The sequence below is a fragment of the Orussus abietinus genome, unplaced genomic scaffold (assembly GCF_000612105.2).
Source record: "Orussus abietinus isolate OABI.00-Male unplaced genomic scaffold, Oabi_2.0 scaffold2, whole genome shotgun sequence".
Classification (NCBI taxonomy): Eukaryota; Metazoa; Arthropoda; class Insecta; order Hymenoptera; family Orussidae; genus Orussus; species Orussus abietinus.
Genome location: NW_019396012.1, coordinates 3350591 through 3374463, shown reverse-complemented (window position 1 = coordinate 3374463; position 23873 = coordinate 3350591). Strand labels below are relative to the sequence as shown.

Sequence of the window (23873 nt, the reverse complement as noted above, 5' to 3'; positions counted from 1 at the left end):
TGACAGGGCGACGAGATTCGATGCGTGCGCTGCGTGCCCGAAAACGAGAGTCTGCCCGACACCGGAGGGGCGGGTTTCGCGACAACCCTCGTCAACAGCCGTCGACGAGAAAATAACATTGAAAAACCGTGCACCTCACTTGCGGAATTTTACCTCGAGTCGAGGTAAAATTTCAAACAATTCGGTACATCCAGTCACTCCTTTAAGGAGTTCCAGGGAAAGCGAAAGAAACAAAATTGCTTCGATGTCGAGTGTGCTAAAAAATAGAGATTTCTTCACCTATAATTACGTATTTTTTATAAAAAGCCCCGAGTCGCGTCTAACGATGGCCTTTGGGGTCCGAAGCCTGAGGAGGGGAGCATGTGCGTAGAAATTCGTGCTCGCGTGTTTTCCTTGTCTAATCGAGCGTCGGGGGCAAGAACTTTATCCGGCGAGAAAGTTTGCTCAACTGGCACATCGAATTACCAAGGGATGCGTCGCTCCACCCCAAAGTGTTCTGAATTATACTCCCGCGGTTCAACCAACCACAAACGCGAGCAGGAGCCAAGGTTGCGCCAGTGTCCCGGAAAGCGTCCCCCTTGTCCTACGAGAAGAGGTTACTGCCGAATGTGGTCTGTCCTCGGGTAAGGTCGATCCTTGAAGACGACCCTGGAACTTCGAGGCTGCGCCGACGAAGCGCTGACTCGACTTCGCCCTCCTCGCCTTAAAGATGCAAACCCGGGTTTACGCCGTGGTTCCGCCTCTTCCCTCCTGTCAGGGATTGAATCAATTGTCCGCTATCAAACGCGAGATCAACACGTTACACGATATTCCAATAAGTTGGCCCTAAATTTTGAACACATTTCTTGCCCTAATAAAGGGGCGCCCCAGAAATTCACCTCAGACCCGAGTTCCTGGTCTAATAGGCAACATGCCGTCGCATCGGCGACCATGTCCCAGTTAAATACCGTTGAAACCCTCCGAAAGTGTCCGACGACTTCGGAGCATCTTATCACGGTCGAGTTCGCCAACGAGGTAAGCCGCAGGGAACATAATTCCTGGGCGGGATTTTCGCACGTGTCGGAGGAAGGGGACGTTCGACCGGACAAAGAAAATCGGGGATTACACGGCGAGCGTTAATCGAGGGAATAAATCGATCCCCGATAACTCCAAGGGTGCGTCGTCACGACACGTTCGACCGAGCGGAGTGACGAACGGCCGTCCATTACGCGGCCACGCGGCTTTGCGCGCTGCGGGGTGAGACTCTGGAAAAGTCAGGGAAAACTCTGGAAAAGTCGTCAAACTTATTCCGGCCGAGGGTGATTTAGGCGATCCGGGTGATTTAGGGAACGCCGATTTAAAGGCCGACCCCGGGGTCGGTTCGCGTAGGTATATATGCCAGGCTTCCTTGCACCCGATGACCCGATTGGCAAGGCTTCCCGGAGAACCCTCGGGAAAGGGGAGGAACGATACGAATGCCGGGACGTATGACGCCGTTACGTTTTCCGTGTTCTATGCCCCAAAAGGGTGGCGCGATTCGCTCAAAGAGTTGCGCGGAGATGAATTTTTGGTAGGCCGTATTCTTCCCCTCGTGTCCAGTTGCGCAGACATCTCGCCCAGAGGAGGGGTAAATAATTTAATTCCCTAGTAAAAGTGTTTCCCCGTCGGAATTAGGGCCGCGTCAGAAGTTCCCCCAGTTTCCCTGGCACTCGTCGTTTAATGGGCGCATTTTAATTTCTAAGTCCCCGGCGCAGTTTCTCCGGCTACTCGGGCCCCCGTCTTTGCATAGTTTGCGGTTAAAGTAGCCGGCTGAGCCGCGGTCTCGGCCGCTAAGAGCTTTCTGTTAATGGTTTTAATTTTCCCGAGTAATTTAGCGAATTGTTCCCGGCTTTTTGACCGAAGGTCCCGACCGAGGAGTCGGCTCCTTTCCCGGGAGAACTCGGATCGCGGGGAGGGATTTACAAATATAATAACCCCGGGTCGCTCAACTCCCCGAAAGCGTTCGACCACCCCCTCCGGCGTGTCGCTCGATTTGTAATATCGGAAAACGGGTTTTTTGACCGGCATTTAAATATTCATGTTTACGCCGCGTTATCGGCGCGATAAGAGCCTGATGAAAAAATGACGTGCGTCCCTGCTCGCGCGGCCTTTGTAGGTCTTTTATGGAATCCTTTTTGAGGTGGGATACGCGCTCCGGAAAATACAAGGGGGATTCCGATGAAAAGGCTCCGGTCGAGGCCGTAAACCCCTGAAACGCGTCGGAGTGACGACCGTTCGGAAGACCGGTCGGCGAGCATGGCTCGCGGTATTTGCGCATCAAATGGAAAATCGTAGGAAAATACGGCGAGGTCACCTCGCCGAGGCGCGCCATATTGGACGCCGCCGCTCGAAAAACAAATCCCAATGGCGGCCTAAGAGACCCCTTTGTTTCGACGGGGTACACAATACATTCCGGACAAACAGCGATTGCTTGCGTTTTATATTTTCTTATTCCCCTCGGAATACGGCCGGCCGATCTGTCGAGACGGATCCGATTACAACAATAACGATATTAGTAGATTTAAGGCGTCGAGAGCGCGGTCACAGGTTGGCAGACGACGGAGCGGTTCGGAGGAATTTGGAGGGAAGATCGCCGGGATGTGGACCCTCGAGCGCAAAAACTGTAAATAAAGCGACAGGCGGCAACAAGCATCGCCGGGCGGGGGTTAGAGCGCGCGGCGGGTTCGCCGGGCCGCCGCCACCGCCCCGGGGCGCCACGGGCGCTCGCGCGGAGCGCCCACTCAGTCCGCTATCGCACCGCGACCCGGCCGGATCAGCCCTTGCGGAGCACGGCGTGCAGCCCTCGCGAGCGAGTCAGTCGGTGTCGGTCGGTGCCGCGAACGAGTCCGCGCGTCGTGGGAGTCGGCCCTCGGTCGCGACACCTGGCGGACGCGAGGCAGTCCCGGGCGACGATGGGCCCTGGAGAGGAGGTCGGGACCCCCGGGTGATCGCGGGGAAGTTCCTTCCGAGGCTCCCACGAGTGTTCGCGAGACGATCGAGAAGTGCGCGTGGCCGGAGAACTTCGGAAGTGAGCTCGAGGTTTCCTTTGCAGGAGGCTCGGAAGTGCGCGGCGCGTAGCGACTGTTGGGAACTCTCCGCGAGGTCGAGTCGGCGAGGGCCAGGGGCGATCGCGGGTTGGATGGCGAGCCGGGGGCCGAGTCGGGGGCCGCGAGGACCTTGGACCGGACGAGCGAGCGGAGTCGCGTTTCCGCTCGGCCCGGTGAGCGCCGCCTCGGATTGGCGCGCCGCGAGGGACCCCGTCTAGCCCATCGCCCCGATTGGCCGGACCGTCGCTATTTACGGCGCGAGCCCGAGCCCGTGTCGGGACTCGGCGACCCGGAACGACGATGCCGGGCAACGCGTAAAGGTGACCCTTCCGGAGCTCCGGCCTCGATGGGATCGTACTCCCGGCGACTGCGAACGGAGGGAAGCGAGACGCGATCCCGGTCTCGGATCTTTCGAAACGTATCAGGGAAGTTCGAGTGCAACGGACTTCGACCCAGTGATAGATAAACGACTCGAGTCGACCTAGAAGACCGGAATCGTCGGGCCGAAGAGAAGACCGAGGAAACATCGAAGCGATCCAGAGGCGGAGGACCGCCAGGGGTTTCTATTAAATGCCGTCCGCGCCATCGCGGCCCGCCCAGGTGACGAATAACGCCGTTGCGTGAGGCACGAGTTATTTCGCCGGGCGATTATTGCGTCACTTCGGAGCCCGACTGCGACCGATGATTGCACGAGTAAGTGCACCCCCCGCTTTTATGCAGCGCGTCGCGAGGCGAGCCCGAACCGCCGGGGAAATAAGATAGGGATAATGCGTGCGGCCGAGCCGAGAGAGGGCACCGGTGATTTATCCAGGCCGGGCCTATTAAAAAACATCCACTTTCCGGGGGGGATGCAGCGGAAGAGAGAAAGAGAGAGAACCCCCGAGAAGCTCCGATCTGATTTTGTTTTCCATTTCGGGCTCCCCGCGCGGAGGGGGATAAATTAGGAAATTTATGGCTAGACGGAGAGTTGAATTTATTTCGCGTGGGGCGCCGGAGATGCCTCCGAGAGATTTCGTCCCCTCCCCCCGGCGGCGTCGAATGGCGTCGCTCCGGTCGGCGAATTTCACTTCCCCCTCCTTCCCCTTTTTTCCGACGGGCTCGTTCTTTATTATTGCCGCGTTATTCGAAATAGGAGGCCAGGGATTCGGCTTCGGGTTTTTTAACGAGGGGAAACGCCGACCGGGGTCGATTAGCGACCGGCGGGTCTCTTTCCCTCCACCCCCTTCTTCTTTCTCCCTCTTTCTCTCTTTCGCGGCGACCGACGAGAGGAGCCCCTTTCACCGGGCTGAAAGGGTTTCGCGGAGTCGCCAGTTATTCGGATTAACGTTTTAGTCTCTGTCGAGTCTCTCGGAAAGGGAGGAAGGGGGAGTGGGGGGGTCTTGCGATTTCGACGGCGGAGTCGAACACCACCCTTTTTTCCCTCAGGTACCCCTTAGGTGGAGTACCTTTGCATCGTGGAGATGTATCGTCATTTGGAGCCCGCCTCCTTTGGCGTCGAATTCGAGACTCCGGTCCACGATTTGCGAACGAACGAAGAGTCGGTTCGTCTCTCGGCCCGACACCGGGAGGCGAGTTTCGCTATTTCCGGGGATAATTAGACGTTAACGAGGGCGGGGGTGGTCGCGGTGCCTCGCGCCCGGTCCAGCGATTCTGGCTCCCCGAGCAATTGCGCGCCCCTGCGCGTGCACGAGCTTGGAACGCAACTCCCTCCAACCCCCCCGGAAGTACGCGACTCGATATCCAATCAGTCGGAGGTGTTTCAAAAATACATACCCCGTGACGGCCGCTGAAATTCATTTCGCTCGAAAATACGTTCGACCTCCTCTCTCGTCCTGGAGAGGGGAAAAAAAAAATATACGCGTATCCGGAGAATTGAGAATACGAGGTGGGTTTGAAGAATAAGGTAAAAAGACGTACCGTACATGCCGAAGACCGCGGCGAAATTTTTACCCACGAGTGGAGGGAAGAGGAAGGAAATGAATAAAATAGGGTACACGGACCCTCCGAATTGAGGATACGCGAAGTACCTATGGGCGCGTTTAAAGGGCACCCCCGGGTGCGCGAGCCAAGGGTTTGGGGGAGTCGCCCCCTTGTTCTGGGGGGGAACCTTCCGGCCGCTCTCTTTCCGCCGTTCGCCTCCACCTTGGCTCGAATCGATTTACCTTTCGGTACGCGTCGCGGTAGTTTGGATATTCGCCAATCGTCGGGCCTCCCCCCATCCCACCCCCTTCTTCTTTTTTCTCCCCAAATGAGCGATAGCCCCCGGGGACTAGAGGGGAGGTATTTGTTGCGGGAGAATTTATTCGCTTCCGGCGAATTTACCTATCCCCTTCGGTTGGGGGGAAGGGGAACAGGTAAAGGGGGTCTACTCGGCGGTTTCGAGCTCGTCGACGCGATCGCGACAGTCGGGAGAAACGCACGAAAAGTGAGAAATCGAGGGAAAGAGCGAGAGAGGAATTCATTTATTCGTCCCCCTCCCGGTTTATTTTTCTTTTCCCCCCAACCTTATTCCTCTATTTCTCGTTCTCTGTCTTCCTTTTCCTCCGCGAGTTCTGCGTCGAACGAGACGTCGAGAAGCCGTCGTCGTGGAAAGCCCTGTGTTTGCTTTGCCGCTTCGGCGATGCCACCTTTCTCTGTCTCTCTCTTTGCCGTTCTTTGAGTTCGACTCGCGCTCTGTCTAGGGCGGGATGCATCCCTTGGAGGGGGTGCCGGGTAGGGGACGCGTATCGGGAAGAAAGAGAGGAAGAAAAACGCGGGAAAAAGTGCAGAGAGGGGTGACAGCTCTCGAAAGAACGCGGCGTTTCTCGTTCCGGGAACACGCGTCCGAAGTTCCCCCCTAGGAGAGGGTGGAGGAGCAGAATTGCCCGCGGAAACCGGCCAGCGACGATTTGTCCCCGGGAATAGCGCGCGTGATCGCCTTAACAATGCTCCGGGCTCTCGTTATGATTAATGGGCCGGATGAGACGCGGCCGTGAAAGAGAAAAAAGAGGGAGGAATGAAAAGTGAAAAATAAAAGGAGCGAACCCGCGGTGTAAGGAGAAAGAGAGGGGGTGTGATAGAGACGGGGGAGGAGGAAACGGGAAAGGCGAATCGCGGATCGACTTTTTGCGACGCATGTTGAATCTATTTCCCGTTCTTCCTTATTCCTCTTTCGAAACGAGGACACTTAAGAGGGGGGAAGGGAGGAACATTTTTCGGGGGTGTCGGACGGAAACCGCGAGCGCGAAATGAGGAAACGCGGCGGTTTCGTGCTTTTCAAGCCTCGCCAAGAGTGACAATGTGTAGTCCCCCCGTAGGGGGTGTTTCAGAGGGAAAGGGGAGCGGGAACACGCTTCGGTCATACACGCGGCATGAAGATAGACGACGAAACCCTCCTCCTCCCTCATTCTCTCTTTTTCTCCTGCCGCGCGGTCGCGTGCGTTTTCAGAAAGTCTTTTATCTCGGGGCTCACGAGAGGAGGGAGAAGGGAACGCACCGGGGATGAAATTCGTGTTTTCACAAGTGCACTCTCTCTTTCCGCTTTTCTCTTTCTCTCCCTCGGTCCCTCGACCCGGTTTCTCCTCGGCTCTCTTGCTCCCTCCCCCTCCCTCATGGCTTCGCGGGGTTCGACATGGGTGCCCTTCTTTTTCCCCTTTCCGTCTCTCTCCTTCTCTTTCTCGCGGACGGCACAGGTGCTCTCTCGGGTTGGCTCCGTTTTATTTAATTTTATTATCCTCTTTTATTACATTTCATCCCAATTTATCCTATTTGTCCCGCGATCGGGGAGGTGTCGATTTCTTTCTTCTTCCTTTTTTGTCCTCTTCGAGGGATCCCCGATAAATTCGCGGCAACCAATGAGGGGTAGGGAAAAAAACCGACCCCTTTGGCTAGGACGGGACCTACATAGCGCGATCGTCGAGTTTTTCGGTTTTCGCCACCCTCCGAGGTCGGGGGGTTATTCCGCCCCCTTGGGTTCTCACTTTTTTTTTTTCTCTGCGGAGAAGTCCGAATAAATCCGGGGAAAGCAATTTCGCGGGAGCGGGAAAAAAAGGCTCCGGAGATAAGGCGCGAGGAAAGGACACGCGCGGGAGTAAGTGTAAGGGATATCGGCGTCGGCGTCGAGACGTCTCGTGGGCGGCGGCGAGTCGGGGTAAGCGTCGCCTTTTCCCGCAGATGGGGTTGCTTTTTCTCTCTCTCTCTCCCACCCCGTCCACTCGCGTTCCTCTTTCTCCACGGTGAGCTGCGCCACGCGTGATTTGAATAAATGGGCGCCTCCCCCTGATTGCGTCGTTTCGCCCCCCTCTCGGGTGGCTCCGTCTCTCTTTCCCTCTCTCGACTCGATCGCCGCGACGTCTTCTCTGATAACGCGGCTCTTCTTCTTTCCCGACATCCTCTTTCCGCACTTAACGTCCACCCCCGACTGCGCTTGGAAATCCTTGGCGGGGATTTTTCGTGTTTTTTTTTTAATGCATTTCTAATTTTTTTCTTTTTCTTAGTTAATATTTATACGCAGTTAGAGGAGCGACCTGCGAATAGCGCTACCGTAATACCTTTCGATACTTCTGTGCATTCCGATAAGCGAACCGCGAATCGTACCACCGTAATTGGCCGGTGGATTCGCGCCCGCGATTGGTTCCCGCGATCTCGATTCCAGGCACGTTCTCTCAGGGCTTTCCGAAAAATGGGGCGCCGTGTCTCGATTCCCCCGTTTACGAGATATCGAGCCCTGTTTTCCAGTCGATCCCGGTGACGTACGAGGGACGGCGCAAGACCCTCTTTACTTACGACGGGGTGGCCCTCCTCTCTATGTCCATCGATAATGGACGCTCCCTCGACGCCTCGACGCACTCGGCTCATGATCGAGTTTTCCCGGAGGCTCGCGTCGATGCGTCAATCAGTGTCGGTGAAATTCGAGAATGCCCCATTATGGTTGCCCCTGACTTTGCCGGACCCGCGGGGGTGGCTATTAACCGTCGAGACTCGTTTCGGGGAACTTACCTCGCGACCCCCGCAAGGACACGGGAAAAGTACCAAATGCGTATCTACCGTTGCCCCGAATCGTGCCCTGTAGAAGTTTTTCCTGTTATTTATGTAAGTAATTAACACCTGCACCCTTCTGTTGTTGCAGCCCAGCAGAGGAAACTGTGCCACGTATTATGTGACGTGAAGCAGGTGACATCCAGGAGAAGGTCCAAGATGTTGGTCGCCGGTTCGGTGCAGTGGCTGTTAGGAGTTGCGGTGTTGGTGGCGGTGACTAACGGTGAGTAGAACCGATTTTTTTCTCTTCTTCTTTTTTTTTGTGTTAGCGGGGCAGAACAAAGTCCGGATAAAAATTCCCGGCCGAAGGGGGTGTGGGTTAAATTACTATCCCTTTGATCCTGGGTGTGGGAGGGGAGGTGACGGCATCGCGGGGCTTTTTTCCGCGTGTTTTTCGCGAGTCGAGAGAACGGCGAGATAGAGGCAAAGCGATATATCGGATCAAGAGAGGGAGGGGGGAAGACAACCCCTCGGGGGCAATTGAATTCCACCTCGGCGAAGTCAACCCTGTGCAATCGAGATCGCGCCAATTAAGTCGTCCGCGGCGACAGCTGTGTCCCTCTCTCTCTGTTCCTCTCTCCTCTCTTTACCTCTCTTCGTCCTTCTTCGAGTCGATTCTCGCGTTTCTATTTCGACTCCGTGACCGGCCTCAGCGGCTCGGGGGCGAGCCATGCAAAACTCGGCGAAATTCCGGGCTTTCTTTTTTTTTCTCTCTCTCTAATTTAATTTCCATTATTAAGTCTTGGGATAATTATTTCGGCTACCTAGCCGCAACGTATTTCTACTGCAACCTAGCCGGTGCCCATACGGAGCCAACTCTCGATTTTATCGATGGATCCCCATTCTCGAATCCCTTCTCCAGGTCCACCCGCGTCCGATTCTCGCTTTTCGATCTCGATTCCGAATGGCTCGAGGGAGTACTGGCACACGAAAATTCCGGGGGAAATTCCTGGCTCGGGGTAAAATAAAGGAAAAGGATGGAAAAAGGGGGGCAAGGAAGCGGACGCACCGTTCAAATTGCCGCCGTTTGATCGGCCATCGGCGCCGGCCGAGCGAGAAATCGAGCCGCGCACGATCCGACCGATCTCGCTTTGTCGCCGCGATACTCTGATTTTTTTTTTTCCGTCCATTCCTTCCCCCCGTTTTTTCCGTTTAATCTTTACTACGTCTCTCTCTCTATCTCTTTCTTTCCGCGCTGCACCGGCGAGTTGCATCGAAGGGACGCCGGGGTGCATACGCAGCCACGAGAGTTTCCGGGGTATCCGCGTTTCGTTAACACGCTGCCGGAATAGTGTCACGCGCAGATGTTATCGTCCCCGAGTATCAACATGTCAGTCGGTAATTGCATCACGGGGGATATATCCCCCCCGCCCCAATTCCCCCGGTGCGCCCCTCGCCGCGATGCAACTCCGTCACCTGCGAACGAATCGCCGTATCCCCTCCCAGGGGGGTGGGTGGGAGGGCAGAGAGAAATTGATAAAACGCAGACGGGGAGATTTAAATTTCAAATTTGCCCACTTTCGAAAGCGCCCCCCCCCTGCCTCTTTCCCCCTTAAGCGGGGGATTCGATTTTGCCTTCGATCTTTGCCGTGTCCCCCCGGCTTCCTTATCGAGCGGAATAACCGAGATGGGATAGTTTCTTCTTTTTATTTTTTCATCCACGTTTTCTCTTCTCTCTTTTTTTTTTATTTCCTCTTCTCCTGGTTTTCTTTCTTTGGGATAGGGACGGGCTTCGAAATATAATGGAATTTGACCGGGCGGAGAGCGTTCCGGGATTTGCCGAGGGTATTCTACGGGGAGGGGCAATGAGGGGGGAATTTCGGTCTGGAAATTATTTCGATTAATCGAACGGCCTCCGGTATGCAGACGACGTGTAATACGCGCCGGGGATTACGGATCGATCGATCCGCGCGACCGGGCATTTGCGGCGACTCTCGGGTGGATTCGCCGTGTTTTATCTTTCCTCTCTTCTTTTTTTATTTTTTTTTAGCGCACTATTTTTTTTTCCCCTCCTGTTATTTCGCGAAAGGGGCTCGGCCAATGTCGACATCGAGAGGGCCGCCACTCGCGCCCGAAACAGTCGATTGTCGCCTAAATGCGCCCTCCTCCTCTTTCTCTCTCCCTCGTGACGCGACGCGGAACGGCGGGATTACGCGGAGGACGAGGACCGCGCGCGCGCGAAAAACTAATTACTGTAAATAATCCTCTTCAATTTGCAAATAAGCTGGCCCGGCGGTCCTTTGTTTGCCGGAGAGGGCGCTTCGAAAATGGCACCGCTTGTTCGCTCTCTCCCTTGCTCTTTCGGGTCTCTCTCTCTCTATTTTCTTTTCGCTATTTTTCGACCGGCGTACCGTCCTGTGGTCAGCTTTTGCCGCCGCGTGGGGAATTCTCCGCAAGGGAGAAATTCTCTTCTCGTAGAGGGACAAGAGATATCACAGCGAGACCGGAAAACGATGGGAGGAAACATTGGCTCGGTCTTTTCTGATAAGGATGTGATAAAAATCGAGAAATCGCGAGTCACTGCGATCGCGTTCCGCCTTCGATCGTCGCGGCGCGTCTTTGTTCCCGGCGTCATTTATCCCGGCGTCGTCGCGACTCTTCTCTAGCGCGCGGAATCGACTTCCGCGCCCGCGACCGAGCGGATGAAACGCCGCGGACGCGCGAACTGGGTTGGCCGGAGATATATATCTTTATCTCTGTCGCGCGCGATTGCATTGTTACCGCGACGCGCATTGTTTGAACGGTGACGCGAGGCCCCGGGCGACCAATCAGTGTTCGCGCTGCCCGTGCCTTATCAAAGATTCCTGCCAGCTACGCCGCCGCCGCCGCCGACGCCTCCGACGCCGCCGTCGTCCCTCTGGGGCGGAGGAGGAACCGGGCGGGAAATCGCGCCGGAGGCGCCCGGGCGGAAACCGCGCCACCCTCGCGATTGGGGATCGACCCTAATTGTTGGACGCCCCCCCGAGGACTCTTTACAAATTTTGGAATTCCCGGTAAAACGTTCGCTTTTTTTCTTTCTATCTTTCACCGGGGGGAAAACGGAACTAGGGTTCCTGGTTTGGAAACTCGTTGTAACACTCGTAGAAAATTTAATTTCAATGTTCTGTCCTGTTTTTTATTTTTTTCGTCTACATGCGAAAGGAAGAAATTTGGTACATTTGAGGAAATCGTTTCATTGACTGCAGTTGGTTCGTCCGATAGAGCGTTCGTTTCCCTACGAGGGCCGCGGCTGGTCGATCAGCTGATTTTGACGTTTATACCGGACCACGTGGTCGCCGCCGTATGACGCGCATGTGCGCGCCTCTTCCCGCGGTCGCTCACGCGCCTAACCGCGATTGTCTTCGGGATGGCGTCTAATCTACGGCGAAATTACGATCGCCATCAACGACGCCGTTTGCGGCGACTGTTGTGCACGGATCGCGTCAGCGTATCCTCGACAATTGAACCCCCCTCCCCCGCGATTAGGGTCAGACCCCGTCGACCAGGACCGGCGCGTTTACGCCCGTTTACGAGCGATTGTTCGCCCCGGTCGTCCTGCCGGGTCTTCCCGGTCTCCCGGATATAATTATGACCCGATTAAGCCCGGATTAAGGACAACGTTGAGCCGCAACTTCGGCCGGGTTTTGCGCGCACCGGCAAGAAGGGGACCCCGTACAATGGGCGCGCTTATTTGTACTACGAGGCAAAAGGACGACTCGGAAGCACCCGATTATTAAGGGGCAAGTGCCCGATAACCCGTCGTGATATTGAGCCGGAAGGGGGTTTAGCGGTGAAATTAAAAATCCCGGTTTACGTCGTTCGCGTCGTGCTTCGATCGACTCCTTCTCGGTACGGACATTTCGCGAAAGTCAATGCGGAGGAAACGGGGCGGCGGGAACGAGCCTTCACCTTTCCAGAGCTCGGACGTGCTTAAAACGACCGTAAACGGGAGTAAATAACGCCGCGGTAATTATTTGGGAGGCGCTCCTTCTGTTCCTCCCCCGGTTTCCTGGAAGAAGCCGCCGTGTCCTTTTTGCTCTCCGTCGGCGGCCGGACGCGTATGGCTCCTGCAGTGGAAATTACTTGGCACTCTTCTCGCAACTTGCAATTCCGCCGGCAGAAAAAAGAGAGAAAACTGAGGGAAAAACGGCCTTCGGCGCACTCCGGAACCAGTCTGTGGTCAAGTAGAGAAGAGTCACCCCTCCATTGTCGTATTGTCACCGGGCGAGCTTCGCCAGCCACTTCTGCCGAACGGAAGTGGTATCGATCCCGAAAGTATGCCCTTCGTGTGATTTCTCGGCCGTAGCGCGGAACTGTTACGGGGGACGTTTGCCGAGGGGCGGAAAGCACGCTTGTTAGGTAAATCGAGGGACGCGGAAAAATTGCGGAGGCGGCCGATTCCTCCCCATATTTACCTCTCTCTCTTCCGCTTCTTTTTTCCCCCGCGCGATCCCTATCGTCCGGATCACCATTTTCCCCCGCGGTATCGGTGACCCGCGGAAGGGCCGCATACGCACCTGGACATACGGCTTCGAGTGTTCAGAATGCGAAAGGGAAAGGCTTACAGGCCCACTTTTACTGGCGGTGTACTTTTCCCGTTTCCCTCCCCCCGCAGACTCTTCGCCGAAGTACTATCTTTACGACGACCATTCACGCACTCACGGTGGGGCAGGAGGGAGAGGGAGAGCGATCGTTCGCGCTTTGTCTACAGCGAGGGGAACCGCATTTTCCTCGATAAACGGCCTGAAATCGCCGATCCATCTTCCGGTCGCGGAAACTCCTCGTTATTCCGCCCCGTCCCCCTTTTTACGCGCTCCGAGTTTACGCCCCGTCCCCTCAGGACGGTAGGGCGAGTGATAACGGCCGGCTGATAAGGGATGGTCGACGAGAATTAATTTCTTATTGCGGCCTGCTCCCAAAGGAGGGAGAACGTCGCCGGGACGGTTTCGGCTCGGTGTCCCTCTTTTCTGCGAGGAATAGTACATTTATGCGCCCGGAAAGTGATTACTTTCCTTCCTTGGGAGGTAAATCGTGACGTAGCTGACGTTATGGATAACTTTCGTCACGCCGAAAGTCGGACTCTCGATTAAGGGAGGATGAAAAAAATCGTCTCGTCCCGCTGTTTCCCGAAGTGATCGGGGGTGGAGGCGCCCTGGCAGAGAGTCGGATGGAAATTAAGTAAATTTATTGTCGCGACCGCAATAAAGTTGCGTCGTTAGTCCGGGCTCGTTTCGTGAGAAGAATGCGGAAGAGGGAAGCGAGGCCCCGGGATGGACGAGGGGGTCGCAAGGGGGTGGGCCGCCAGGGCGCTCAATTCGGAGGACCGAGGGGTTGGTCCGACTGATAACGATGAAACGCGGATGTCGCAATAGCCATCCCCTCGACCCTGAGGAGGACCCTTCTCGGAGATACGACCTTTCCTCTCGCGAGTCTACTCGAATTTGGCCGGAATTTCTTGCGAAATTAAGGCGACATAAAAGAGATAGTCGACATCTTCTCCCAAATAATTATTCCTCGAATTAACGAGATATTTCTATGGATCCAGTCGGAGAAAGGTTTCTCTGGTTTGATGAAATTTTCTTTCTCGACGTACGATCTCCCGGAGACATTTGAAACGGTTCGGGACACCCAGTCCGACGAAAAGTGACGGAAACCTTCCGACGCTCTCGAATGGGACTTTCGCATCCCCTTAACTTAGCTCCGGCGGAGGGACGTCTGAGAAATCATTTTTTTCAGCCCTCTCCCCCGGGGACGTCGGCTGCCCTCTCGGCCTCGTAACGACGCCTCGGCGAGCTCGGGCACCGAGTCAAAATTAAAGTTATCGACCGCCTCTCTCCTCCGGGAGAGTAATTAGCCCCGGAGCGAGCCTCGGGCTCGAACCGCTCGGGCGTCGCGACGGATCGACGTCTTCCTCCGGGTCCGTCGACGTTGCAGACTCCGGCCGAGGCTCCGCGTCTCTCTTTCGCCCGCGAAAGGGAAGCAAAGGGGACGGAAAAGGAAAAAGGAAAATAAGGGGGGAAAAAAAGGAACGATCGCCGGTCTCATTCGCACCGCCGCGTTCTCGTCGACCGGATGCGGCCCTCCCGAGGGAAAGCGGCTCCGCGACTTGCGGAACGATAGCGGGGATTCCGACGCTCTTTGGCGAGCGCCCGCGTCCAGCTCAAGGCGGAACCTCCGCGTTTCGCGGCGGATCGTTAATTTCCTCGTCGAGGGGGAGGGATTAATTCGTCCTTTGAGAGGGTGGTTCTTTTCATGCGGTAATCGGTTTCCTCGAGATTCCCCGCGAGGAGTTTCCCCATCCCGCCCACCTGGGGCGCGGTGACTCTCCGCGCTTCTTAATCTTAATACGTGTATAAATGCACGCACGTATTTATTTTTTTCATGCTTTCACTTCGTTACGATTTTTGCGATAATGGGTAGGAAACGATTATGGGTATACCTAGGAAAGAGAGTGAAAGAGGGAGAGAGAGAGGTATGAAGGGGCACGTCGGGGTTATGGTGCGAGTCCGGGAAGAAAGGGGCACGTCCGAGGTGTGGAATTCCGCGATATCCCGCGTTCCCCATTCCTCGAGATTCTATACATGTAAACCTTGTCGGGGGTGTCGGGCCGAGGTAATCCGGTGTCCGGAAGGGGGGCAACGGGGGCGGGGAGGCGCTGCGACAACGCGCACCCCCGTATGTCGGGCACGTAGGGACTCCTCATGCCTTCCTGTTCCTTAGGCGGTGCTTTTCTTGCCGCACCTCCCCCACCCAGAACTCGCCCCTCGTCCTCGTTCCTCTTTTCTTCTTTTTTTTTCCCCGGAGCCGTGAGTTATTTTTTTTTTCCTCCACCTTTTCAACCTTTTTCCGACTCATTCGATCCTCTTAGCTCTCGGACGAGGTCTCCATCTAAACCCGTGGAAGGATTCAAACATGCCGTTTAGGAGTGAAAAAGATGAGCGATCTCAGAATCGACGTAGAAAGTCGTCTCGATTTTCGCGCTCCCCTCTATTTATTTATTCCCGTTTATCAAAGATTTATTCTCAGGGGGTGACGCGAGAATGTACAGAGACGTCCCTAGGGAATGGCTTCTAGGATTACCGGGAAGGCTTGGGCATCCTCGAGAGGGCTCCTGATAATTCCTCCCCCGCTGATGAAGGGGCCGCGCCCCTGCGTGCCCCCGCGGTGTGATTGCATATCGACACCTTCGTTTGACGAACAATGCGCCCCCTCGCGGGGATCCCCCTCCCCGATTGATTGTCTCTCCTTCGGGTCGAAGGATCGAAGATTGAATCCCGCAGCATCCCGATTAACGATTCTTAGTCGGGTAGTGCGCTTTTTCCTCTTTTTCTTGATGCCCTCCCACTCCTCCACCTTTTATTCTTCCTCGGCTCGTAATGCTTCCCACGGGACCCGGTCGCACCTATAGGGCACCTGGGGCGGGGGGAGCGATCCAGGTTTGGGGTGGCGGGAAACGGCGCCTATGCACCTCTCAGGATTAGGGAAGAATAGGGGGACCTTTCGTTGGTCCCTTTCGGTGAAGGGGTGTATTTAGTCGAGGACGAGGCGGCGTCCATCATCCCTTTCTGTTGGGGCGAATTTTCTCCGGGGTGTCCCTCTCCTCCCCTTAAGTGGGCGGAAAGGGTCGTCCTCCCCCGGGCGGATTCGGCGTGGGCGGTGGAGATTATTTCTCGTTGCGGGGGCGCGATTTCGTCCGGGCCTTTCTCGCAACATCCTCACCCCCAGGGGGGTAGGGGGGCGCCTCGGAAATGATCCTCCATGAAGTGCCGTATCTCGCGTGAGCGCCCTTGGTCGTGGTTCTCCGGGGGCTGGTCGCAAAAGAGGGAAAAAAAGAAAAAAGAGGAAAATAGAGAAGAGCGGTGGAGAAATGGGAGGAAACGAGACGGGAGAAAAACGAGGCGAACAAAGGGACGATCTCCAGGTGGCGAACCGCCTTCGTTAAAGCGACGTATTTCATTATTTCTCGTTCCTCGGCGATTCGTTCCCCGGCCCCGGTGTATCTAGCCGAGCGGATTCTGCTTCATTTTATTTTACTTTTTTACTATATATATTTTTTTTCCCTCCCACCCTTTTCCCGCGCGCGAAAAAAAAAGTAGCCGAAGCGCCGTCGAGAGCGAGTGAGAGACGCGGCTCCTGAAGAAGGACTCGAAAACCGAGGCCGCGGGAAAATCGCGAGACGAGGCCTCCGGGCCTTTGGTCTTCCTCTATACCGGCGTCGCCGAATGAGAGGGCCAAAAGGGAACGAACCGCGGGGGAGGAATGAAAGGGCCTTTTGTTCCCTTTAATCATTACATACATCCGAGATAGTTTTCGGTCGACGGGGCTCCGGTGTATCCGTGACTCCTCACCTCTCGACGCGACGGGGACTCGGAATCGCGATCCGCTCGCCAATTCGCGGCTCGACGTTCGATTCCGCCATTAGACCCCTTGGGGCGAAAAAAATGGCCCCGCGGGGGGAGGGAGCATTTTGAAACATGCAACCACGGCTTTGCAATCGTAACGATCGATTATAACGCGTGAATGTATACCCTCTTTGAAAATAATTTGACTCGTCCTTTGTCCCACTTGAAAGGCGAGTCGACTTCTTATCGGGGGCAACTACCCCCGAAGGAATTGTCAGCCCGAGTAACGAGACTTTCCCACTCGGAGACGTTTCTCGCGATCCGAATTCGCATCTGGCGCACCCCGTTCCGTCTTTTCTTTCCTCCCGTCGTAAGAGGTTGATCTCGTTTCCCAAGTTCCCCGATATGCTCTCGCCTCTTAGGTGGGGCCCGTTACCCACCCTCGGCTCGCGCCTACCCCCGAGTCCCTGAATACTTCATGCGCATCCCCGCACATATGTACCTCCCCCCTCTGTTCACCCCTGAGTCATGTACTCTCGGCTCGCGACGGATACAGTGCGCTCTATGAATTTTAGGTGGTGAACTCTTGACTGCGCGCGCGGAGCTGTTACGCTCTCCCGCGGGAGAGAACGGGGGCCCCGTTCCGGGATTATTCCCCTTCCCGGTCCCGAGCCGACCTGGGCCGACGTGCCAAGTGATATCGCACCTCCGTGGCTTTTAACGCCTCCCGCCCCCGCGCGGAATCCGTTTTCCGCGCCGCGGATTTTTGACAGTGGCCCCCCGGAACGAGCTGCTCTCTTCGAGTTATCTCATTCCCTTCTTTCGAGGGGAAAATTTCTGAACGATGTTGCTTGTGCAAATTGGTTGTCAAACTGATCTTGGAATTGCATAAAACTTGATAATGGAATTGCTTAATATCGTAAAAAGAAGTTGATAATGAAAAAGGGCGCGGGGCGAGAATCGTGAGATGGAATTTCTGTTCCGGGGCAAAGTTTGAAAATTCCTGGCGTAAATGGCCGGAAAGGGAGAGAAAGGGCGAAGGGCGAAGGGCTTGTCGAGTGGTCGCGGTGGATCTGGACCGCAGCACCCGGGATCTCCGGGCGAGGAAATCCTCGGAGCGGAGCCGCTCGTAAACGGCCATCCACTCCTGATCCGGGTCGTAATTAAGGGATTTATTTGGCCCTTAAAGGATGCCGGGTTAAAGGTCGTTGCCGCTCACGGTGGCGTCTCTTAACGCGGGTCGTCCCTAACGACGATCGCGCGGACGCGTCCTCGTTTTCGAGCGTCTCTATCCTTCCGGAATTTCGTCCTTAAGGCGATATGAAAGTGACGTCAAAGAGGTCTCGCTTCGGAAAGTTTTCGGAAGAACGCGAAGCAGATAACGAGGAGGGCCGAATTTGGCGACGAAGCGTCGCCAGATGAAACACGGCCGGATATCCTTCGCCGCGGATTCTCCGCGCGGCCGCGTTTCGATCCGCCGTCTGGCCGGTCAACGGAGCGCGGGCGAACCGGGCGGGAAAAGAGGCTTTTGTTCATTTTCTGGGTTATGCGCGCGAGATGGTACATAATGGATTGACGCGGGTAGGCGGAGCGGCCGTCGCGTCTTCTCCGCGGCGCGAGACAGCATTCAGCTACTTCGGGAACTCAATTCGCCGGGAATAATCGATATCGCGGGTAATCGCGTAAAGAGAATAAGGGGGTTGGGGGAGGTAGACTTGAATTTCCGCGACTTTTCGATCGATTTTCATCACCACCCGGGGGTGGAGCCGCGATTTAGTGACAACCGAGGGTTATAACCCGAGTTTTACCTCACGGGGGAGATGCATGGAGTCGAACGGTCAAGTGGAATCACAAATTTGGATAATCGTTTAGTATAACACGACTGTTCGTGCGAGTAAAAGGGAGGGTCGGAAATTCCCGAGTTAAGATTTCATGGAGGGATCTCGCCCTCCGTGGGAGCGGGGTTTGTATCCTCGGGGTATACAAATCGGGAATCATTCAAGAGGGGTTCTTCGGGGAACCACGAAACGCGGCGGGGAATAACCCCCGTCCACATCCGGCATTAAGTATAAAGGATTTGTCCGTGGGCGCAGATGGGCCGCGCCTAGGAGCCCGTGAAACGCGATTTGCATAAAAGGGGTCCCGACGCGGTTTCCAGGCCGCGTGCGGCGAGCCGCCGCGGGGAAACGCAACGCGGGGGGTCGGGCAATCGATCGATCCTCCCTGCCCCCGTGGTGGGTATCGATGGGCATCGATACCCGTCCGTACGCATCGATGGCCTGAACTCCAGTCCAGCTCTTTTCGCGGGGATGCGTCGATAAGGGCTTTTTTCGGAACGAAATCGAAATTGATCGCGGATCCGATTTTCAGGGCTCGGGAAAAGAATCTGGAAACGTTACCTCTCTGATGTCTGATATCACTCCCGGATTAGGAAATCATCCCTGGTAGTATTTATTTTTTTTCGGATGTTCCGATAAGGGTTGCGTCCCGGGGGAACTTTTTTCAGAACGGAATCGAAACTGATCGCGGGTCCATCCCTTGAAATTCGCGAAAAGAAACGAAAAAGGTAACCTCTCCAATATCCGATGGTTTAGGGAATCGTCCCTAGTGCCTTTTTTCCATTGCATCTCTCTTTGGAGGGGTTGGAAGGCGTTCACGGATAAAAAGAGAATGGTCGATGATTTTCCATTGCTTACCGAGTGAACGATATCTCGTGGATCGGGGAATGGAACTTCCTGCCGGATATCCGGGAAGCAATGTCCCAAGGACGGTTCCCCCGGGAGTCGGGGGACGTAACTTAATAAATCAGAATCTTTACATCGTGGATCCATTAGGGCGAGCGAATAATCGGCTAAAAAAGTAGTCCGCGGCGGAGCGGGCATGATAATGGCGAGGAAAGCGTGCTCCGGTGCGATCTTCCACGGGTAAGTGCTGAAAGGGCTCGTCGACGAGACGGTGCCAAGGGGGGTAGGAGGGTGCGGGAGGGAGGTCTCATTAACTGGATAGATTATGCATTCGAAAGCCACTAAAGGTGCGGCCTCTTAGGGACCGATTAGTCGAGGTCTTCGACCGGGCGGAACCGTCCTTGTTGCATCGTGCATCGATGGGATTATTGTAGGGTAGCTGTAGGTATCGTCTCGGGGGTTGCAATCCTCCCTTCAGAGGAACCGATCGAACCCCTAAGACGACGTTTCCGTTGGAATAATATTCTGACTCTCGTCGTCGCGGAAAATATCCGACATGATCCAATATAAAAATCGCGGAGTTGAAGTGCAACCTCGGTCCGGAGGTCGCTCGACCGGGCGACGTGCCGAAATTCGTCGGGTTTCCTCATTTTTCTCCCCGTTCTCCCCCTTTTTTTTCCGACGCCCGTCGAGACGCCCGCCCAGGGCGTCGGCCGCACCTCTCACTTGTCGGCGTCTGACGGGAAGTAGTCCGCGACTACTTAACGCCTGGCGCGGCCCGAGTGCATTCGGTCCGGCTAAAAGCGTCTTGCGACCACTGCATCCCTTGAATGCACCCCTGGCGGGGTATTGCCCGGGATTACTCCTCGACTGCCGCGGTTTTTCGGGAAGGGTGAGAGAGCGTCGGCGAGCCTTTCGCGGAGGTGGCAAACAGGGATTATGCCGAGAGAATTCGACACCTCGATCGTTTCGACACGTCGAAAAAGTTCATTCTTAATTTCCAATTTTCCCGCACACCCCAAAATTCTGTTCTTTCTTCTTTTTTTTATTCTCCATGAAATTCTAATCATACCCATTTGCGGATACACACCCTGCTCCTCTGTGAACATCGAAATTGGAGCGGCGCGACGAGAGTGGGGGAATTATACTCTGCATTGTCAAAAGTGACGGGGATATTTATGGACGCGCTCTTTCAGTCGCCTTCCTCATGTCGGGGGCCGGGGGTTGGGGGGAAGGGGTTCCTTTCATTTCTGCTTGCCGTCGCAGTCTTCGTCCGGGGCATTACGACAGTCTTACACCGCGTTGGGAATTCATTTAAATGAATTTGCATTCTGAGGAGCCACGGCTGGAGCGAGTCTAGGGGGGGTCGCCGGGGGAGCATCCGCCACCGTCCCTCGGGATTCGATCTCGCGGCGATTTTTATTTAATCGCGCTTGATTATCGCCTTAATTCGCCCTAGGGTGAGGGGAGTAGAGGGATTATCGGCGCGACGCTTCCGGCACATCCGGTCGACAGAATGGGGCGGGGAGGGATGGGGCACTGCCGTCTCTTCGGGGTCGCGAGGGTTAAGGGTGCGCGAAAAATGACGGCTAATTTTTCCCGGCTGATCCTTGGAGAAAAGGGGGGCCCAGGAAGGCGGGAGGGGCGACGTGTATGCCTGCGCAAATTGCGGCTCAGGGGGAAGATTGACTCCCCGGGGGATGTCTCGCTAAACTGCTCCATGATTCAGGCTTTTGGCCTTGATCGGGAGTTGGTTGCCCCTTGAATCGCGTCCCCTCCACCCCCCCTTTTGAATCGGCCGCGGATTCGCCACGTAACGCAATTCCGTGGCGGGTCCCGCGCATTGTGACGCGACCATTCGCGGAATTGTCGCCTCCGCCCCTCCGGGGGATGATTTATCAAGGGTGAAAATGCCTCACCAGCTCTCGTCGGGGGTCGAGGGAGGCTCCTTTTCCGTGGGATTAAACGCTCTCGATTGCGGATGCTCCTCGCTCGACGAAAACTCGCGAAAGGAGGAATCTCGAGCCGGGAGGGGGTGAACGAGGTGTATTCTATTTTCCGAATGGAGTGGCCCGGGTCTCTCGAGTCCATCCCCCGGGATGGCGATTGGGCTGGATGGCGGCGACTACGGGCTCTATCGGAAACTCGTGGAGGATGAGGAAAGGGGGCAGAGCGGGGACGGAAATCCGCTTGGGCGACCGGAAGCGGAGGAGCACCGGGTTCGCGGCCGGAACGGGACGCTCTCGGCAGGGGGTCGCCCGGGTGGTCCGCGGCGACGCCGAAATATGATTGGTACACGTCTCGAGGATGAGCTTGCGGACGCCCGCGTGAATGCCCCAACCCCGCGGCGACCACCCTAGCTAAGAACCCGAAGGGGGTGGGAATCGAAAAGTGGACGAAAAGTATACAGACGAACGGACGAGAAGCGCAATTCAAGGCGGACCCGGTCTCCCGCGAAGATCCTAAACAGATCCTTGAAGAGGCGATTCCCACCTCCCCAACGAAAATTGTGGAAATTCCCGAAATTTGTTTCCCTGAAATTTGACGCGTGGCGAACAAGCCGGGCAACTGGAAAATTGTTTGCGGGTACTTCGCACCCCGTTCGACCCCCTTCGGTTATTGCCTCGTTTTCCCTCTTTTACCCCTCCCGCTCCTCTTTCTGCCCTACTTCGCCTTCCTAGACACGGGGACGGCTTACTTCCCGGGGTTCGAGTCATTGATCGCATTGCTGCACGTTCGTCGTCGCAATCGCGGCTTAAATATCTTCTCCCTTTCGCCCCCGGAGTCGCTGGATTGTATGGCCTCGGGGGGGGCGGACAGGTGGTGGGAAGGGGGCACAGGAATTTTCTTTGAATTCGAAATCGCGTCCTCCTTTAAGGACGCGACCCTCTCTACCCCCGGCATCCCGGTAATTTCATTACGGAATTGGATCGGTGCTTTCTCGGCGGGGGGGCGGGGTGGGGCGAAGAGGGGGCCTCTTACCCAGGACTGCCTCGAGGATTACGTCCCACAGCATTTATTTAAACGCAAACACAGTTTCCCCTCTTACTTTCTTTCTCTCTTTTCCTCCTTTTCGACTATTCGCTCTTCCTCCCCCTAGATGTGGGATCGGGGTGCTGGGGAAAGGGGGAAAAAAAGAGGCGAGCGGTTCAAAGCGATCCTTCGACCTGGTCGAGGTCATCTATATGAAATATGAGATAAGTTGAGGATCCGCGGTATCATCCCCCTGGTTGGAGGTAGGGGGCATTCCTCAAAGGGCGGAAAAGTTCGGGGACAGCCAGAATTCGAAACCTCACCACCGGCACCTCCCGGGGGATCTTTGAGGGATACCCAGGGATCGGGACGTTTTAATATCCCCTTGTTTGCGAGGACCCTCGGCGTTCCTTTGCAGGGATCCTTCGGGATCTCGAGGAGACTCGCGGAGGGTGTAATCGAATTGCGGCATCTCGGCGGGCTAAGGAGGGGAGGTGGATTTTTCAAGGTAAGGGATATAGCGAGTCACCTGGATTTAGGGAAAAGTGGGATCGATGGGTTATGAACGTTGACCCAGGTTAGGGGGCAGGTAATTAAAGGGAGCACGCGCGGTTCTCCACGAGCGAGGCGATTCTTCATGATGGAGGGTTCCGGTTCTGGAGTTTTTCCCACGACTTCTACCCCCTCCGCGGGTCTTCCTTTTTTCCCTCCGCGCCTGCGTTCTTTTTACTCTCCCGGGAGAAAAATGAAGGGCGGGATCGAAGCGGGGCGTTTTACCATTTTTCATTAACCGGTGAAAAATATCCTTACGTGTCCGCAAACGGCGGCGAGCTCCTTCGCGAGGTTCACCGAAACCACCCTTGAAGATGGAGGGGGAGGGACGGGGTTAACCCAGGGAAGGGGATGGCAAGAAAAAAAAAATTGAGGAAAGGAGCAAACAGTGGAGTGCCTCGCTTTGCAGTCCCTTTTATCGATACCGTTTCTCCTCGGCCACTTGATGCACCCCCCGCGGATGTTTGTTTCTCTTATCGGTCGGTATTCTCTCCTCCCGGAAAACTCTGCTCTTGGCGTCCCGCGCTTCCCACCCCGGGTTCTCGACCGATAAAACGAACAACCACGGGGAGACCACCGAGTGGCCTTATCCTTGCCGCAAAATCGCCCGACTCGGGGAGGAAGCATCCCCCCGGAGGTGCATCCGCCCGAGTGCAGGGTCCTACCTAGATACATCCCCTAGTGGAGGGTCCCGGTGGACAAAATCCCTCCGAAGTGCTCCCCCCTATCCCCCGCCTCTGTATCTCCACCGAACTCGTTTCTTTCTCCCTCTTTTTACCTCCCCCCAAGTTTCCCTTAATTTTCCGGCAACGAGAGTGATCTCTTCTGTCTTGCGTAATTTTTTTCCTTTTCAGAGGGCTACTTTCCGAAGTTTCGGGACATCGGGGCGGGGTGCGTTTATCTCGCTTCCCCCCGGGGGTGGAGGGATGGGGAGTGGGGAGATAAATATTTTCCGACATCAACCGGGCCCGTAAGACTCCGACCACGTAGGGAAAGGAGAATTCATCCAGGGAGCGTCCGAAACTGCGGCCACCCATCACGATTTTATTTACTCGCTATAAATTCCACCCCCACGGGGGGAAGGGGGTGGCGTGGGAGGATTGATTTATCCGTACAATCTCTGGACGAGCCGTAAAGTCGGGATGCCCGAAGTCCCTTCTACTCTCCCTTGACCCGTGTAAAAATTTCTTACGGGGGGTGCCGAAAGTGGCTACTCCCGTCTCACCCCCTTTCCCCGGGGGTTGACAACGTTAAACGAGCCG

General features: G+C 55.7%; 1 protein-coding gene across 2 annotated transcripts in view; it reads left to right on the top strand.

Annotated features, from left to right (window-relative positions):
• Nucleotides 1–23873, top strand: part of LOC105700576 (T-lymphocyte activation antigen CD86) — a 203889-nt gene that overhangs the window by 29320 nt on the left and 150696 nt on the right. For both annotated transcript variants that reach the window (XR_002762407.1, XM_012426537.1), the window contains exon 2: nt 8173–8304. Coding sequence is in view for 1 of the 2 variants with exons in the window: in XM_012426537.1 (XP_012281960.1) it covers nt 8241–8304 (64 nt within the window). In the remaining variant the exon portion in view is untranslated. The remainder of the gene's footprint in view (nt 1–8172; nt 8305–23873) is intronic.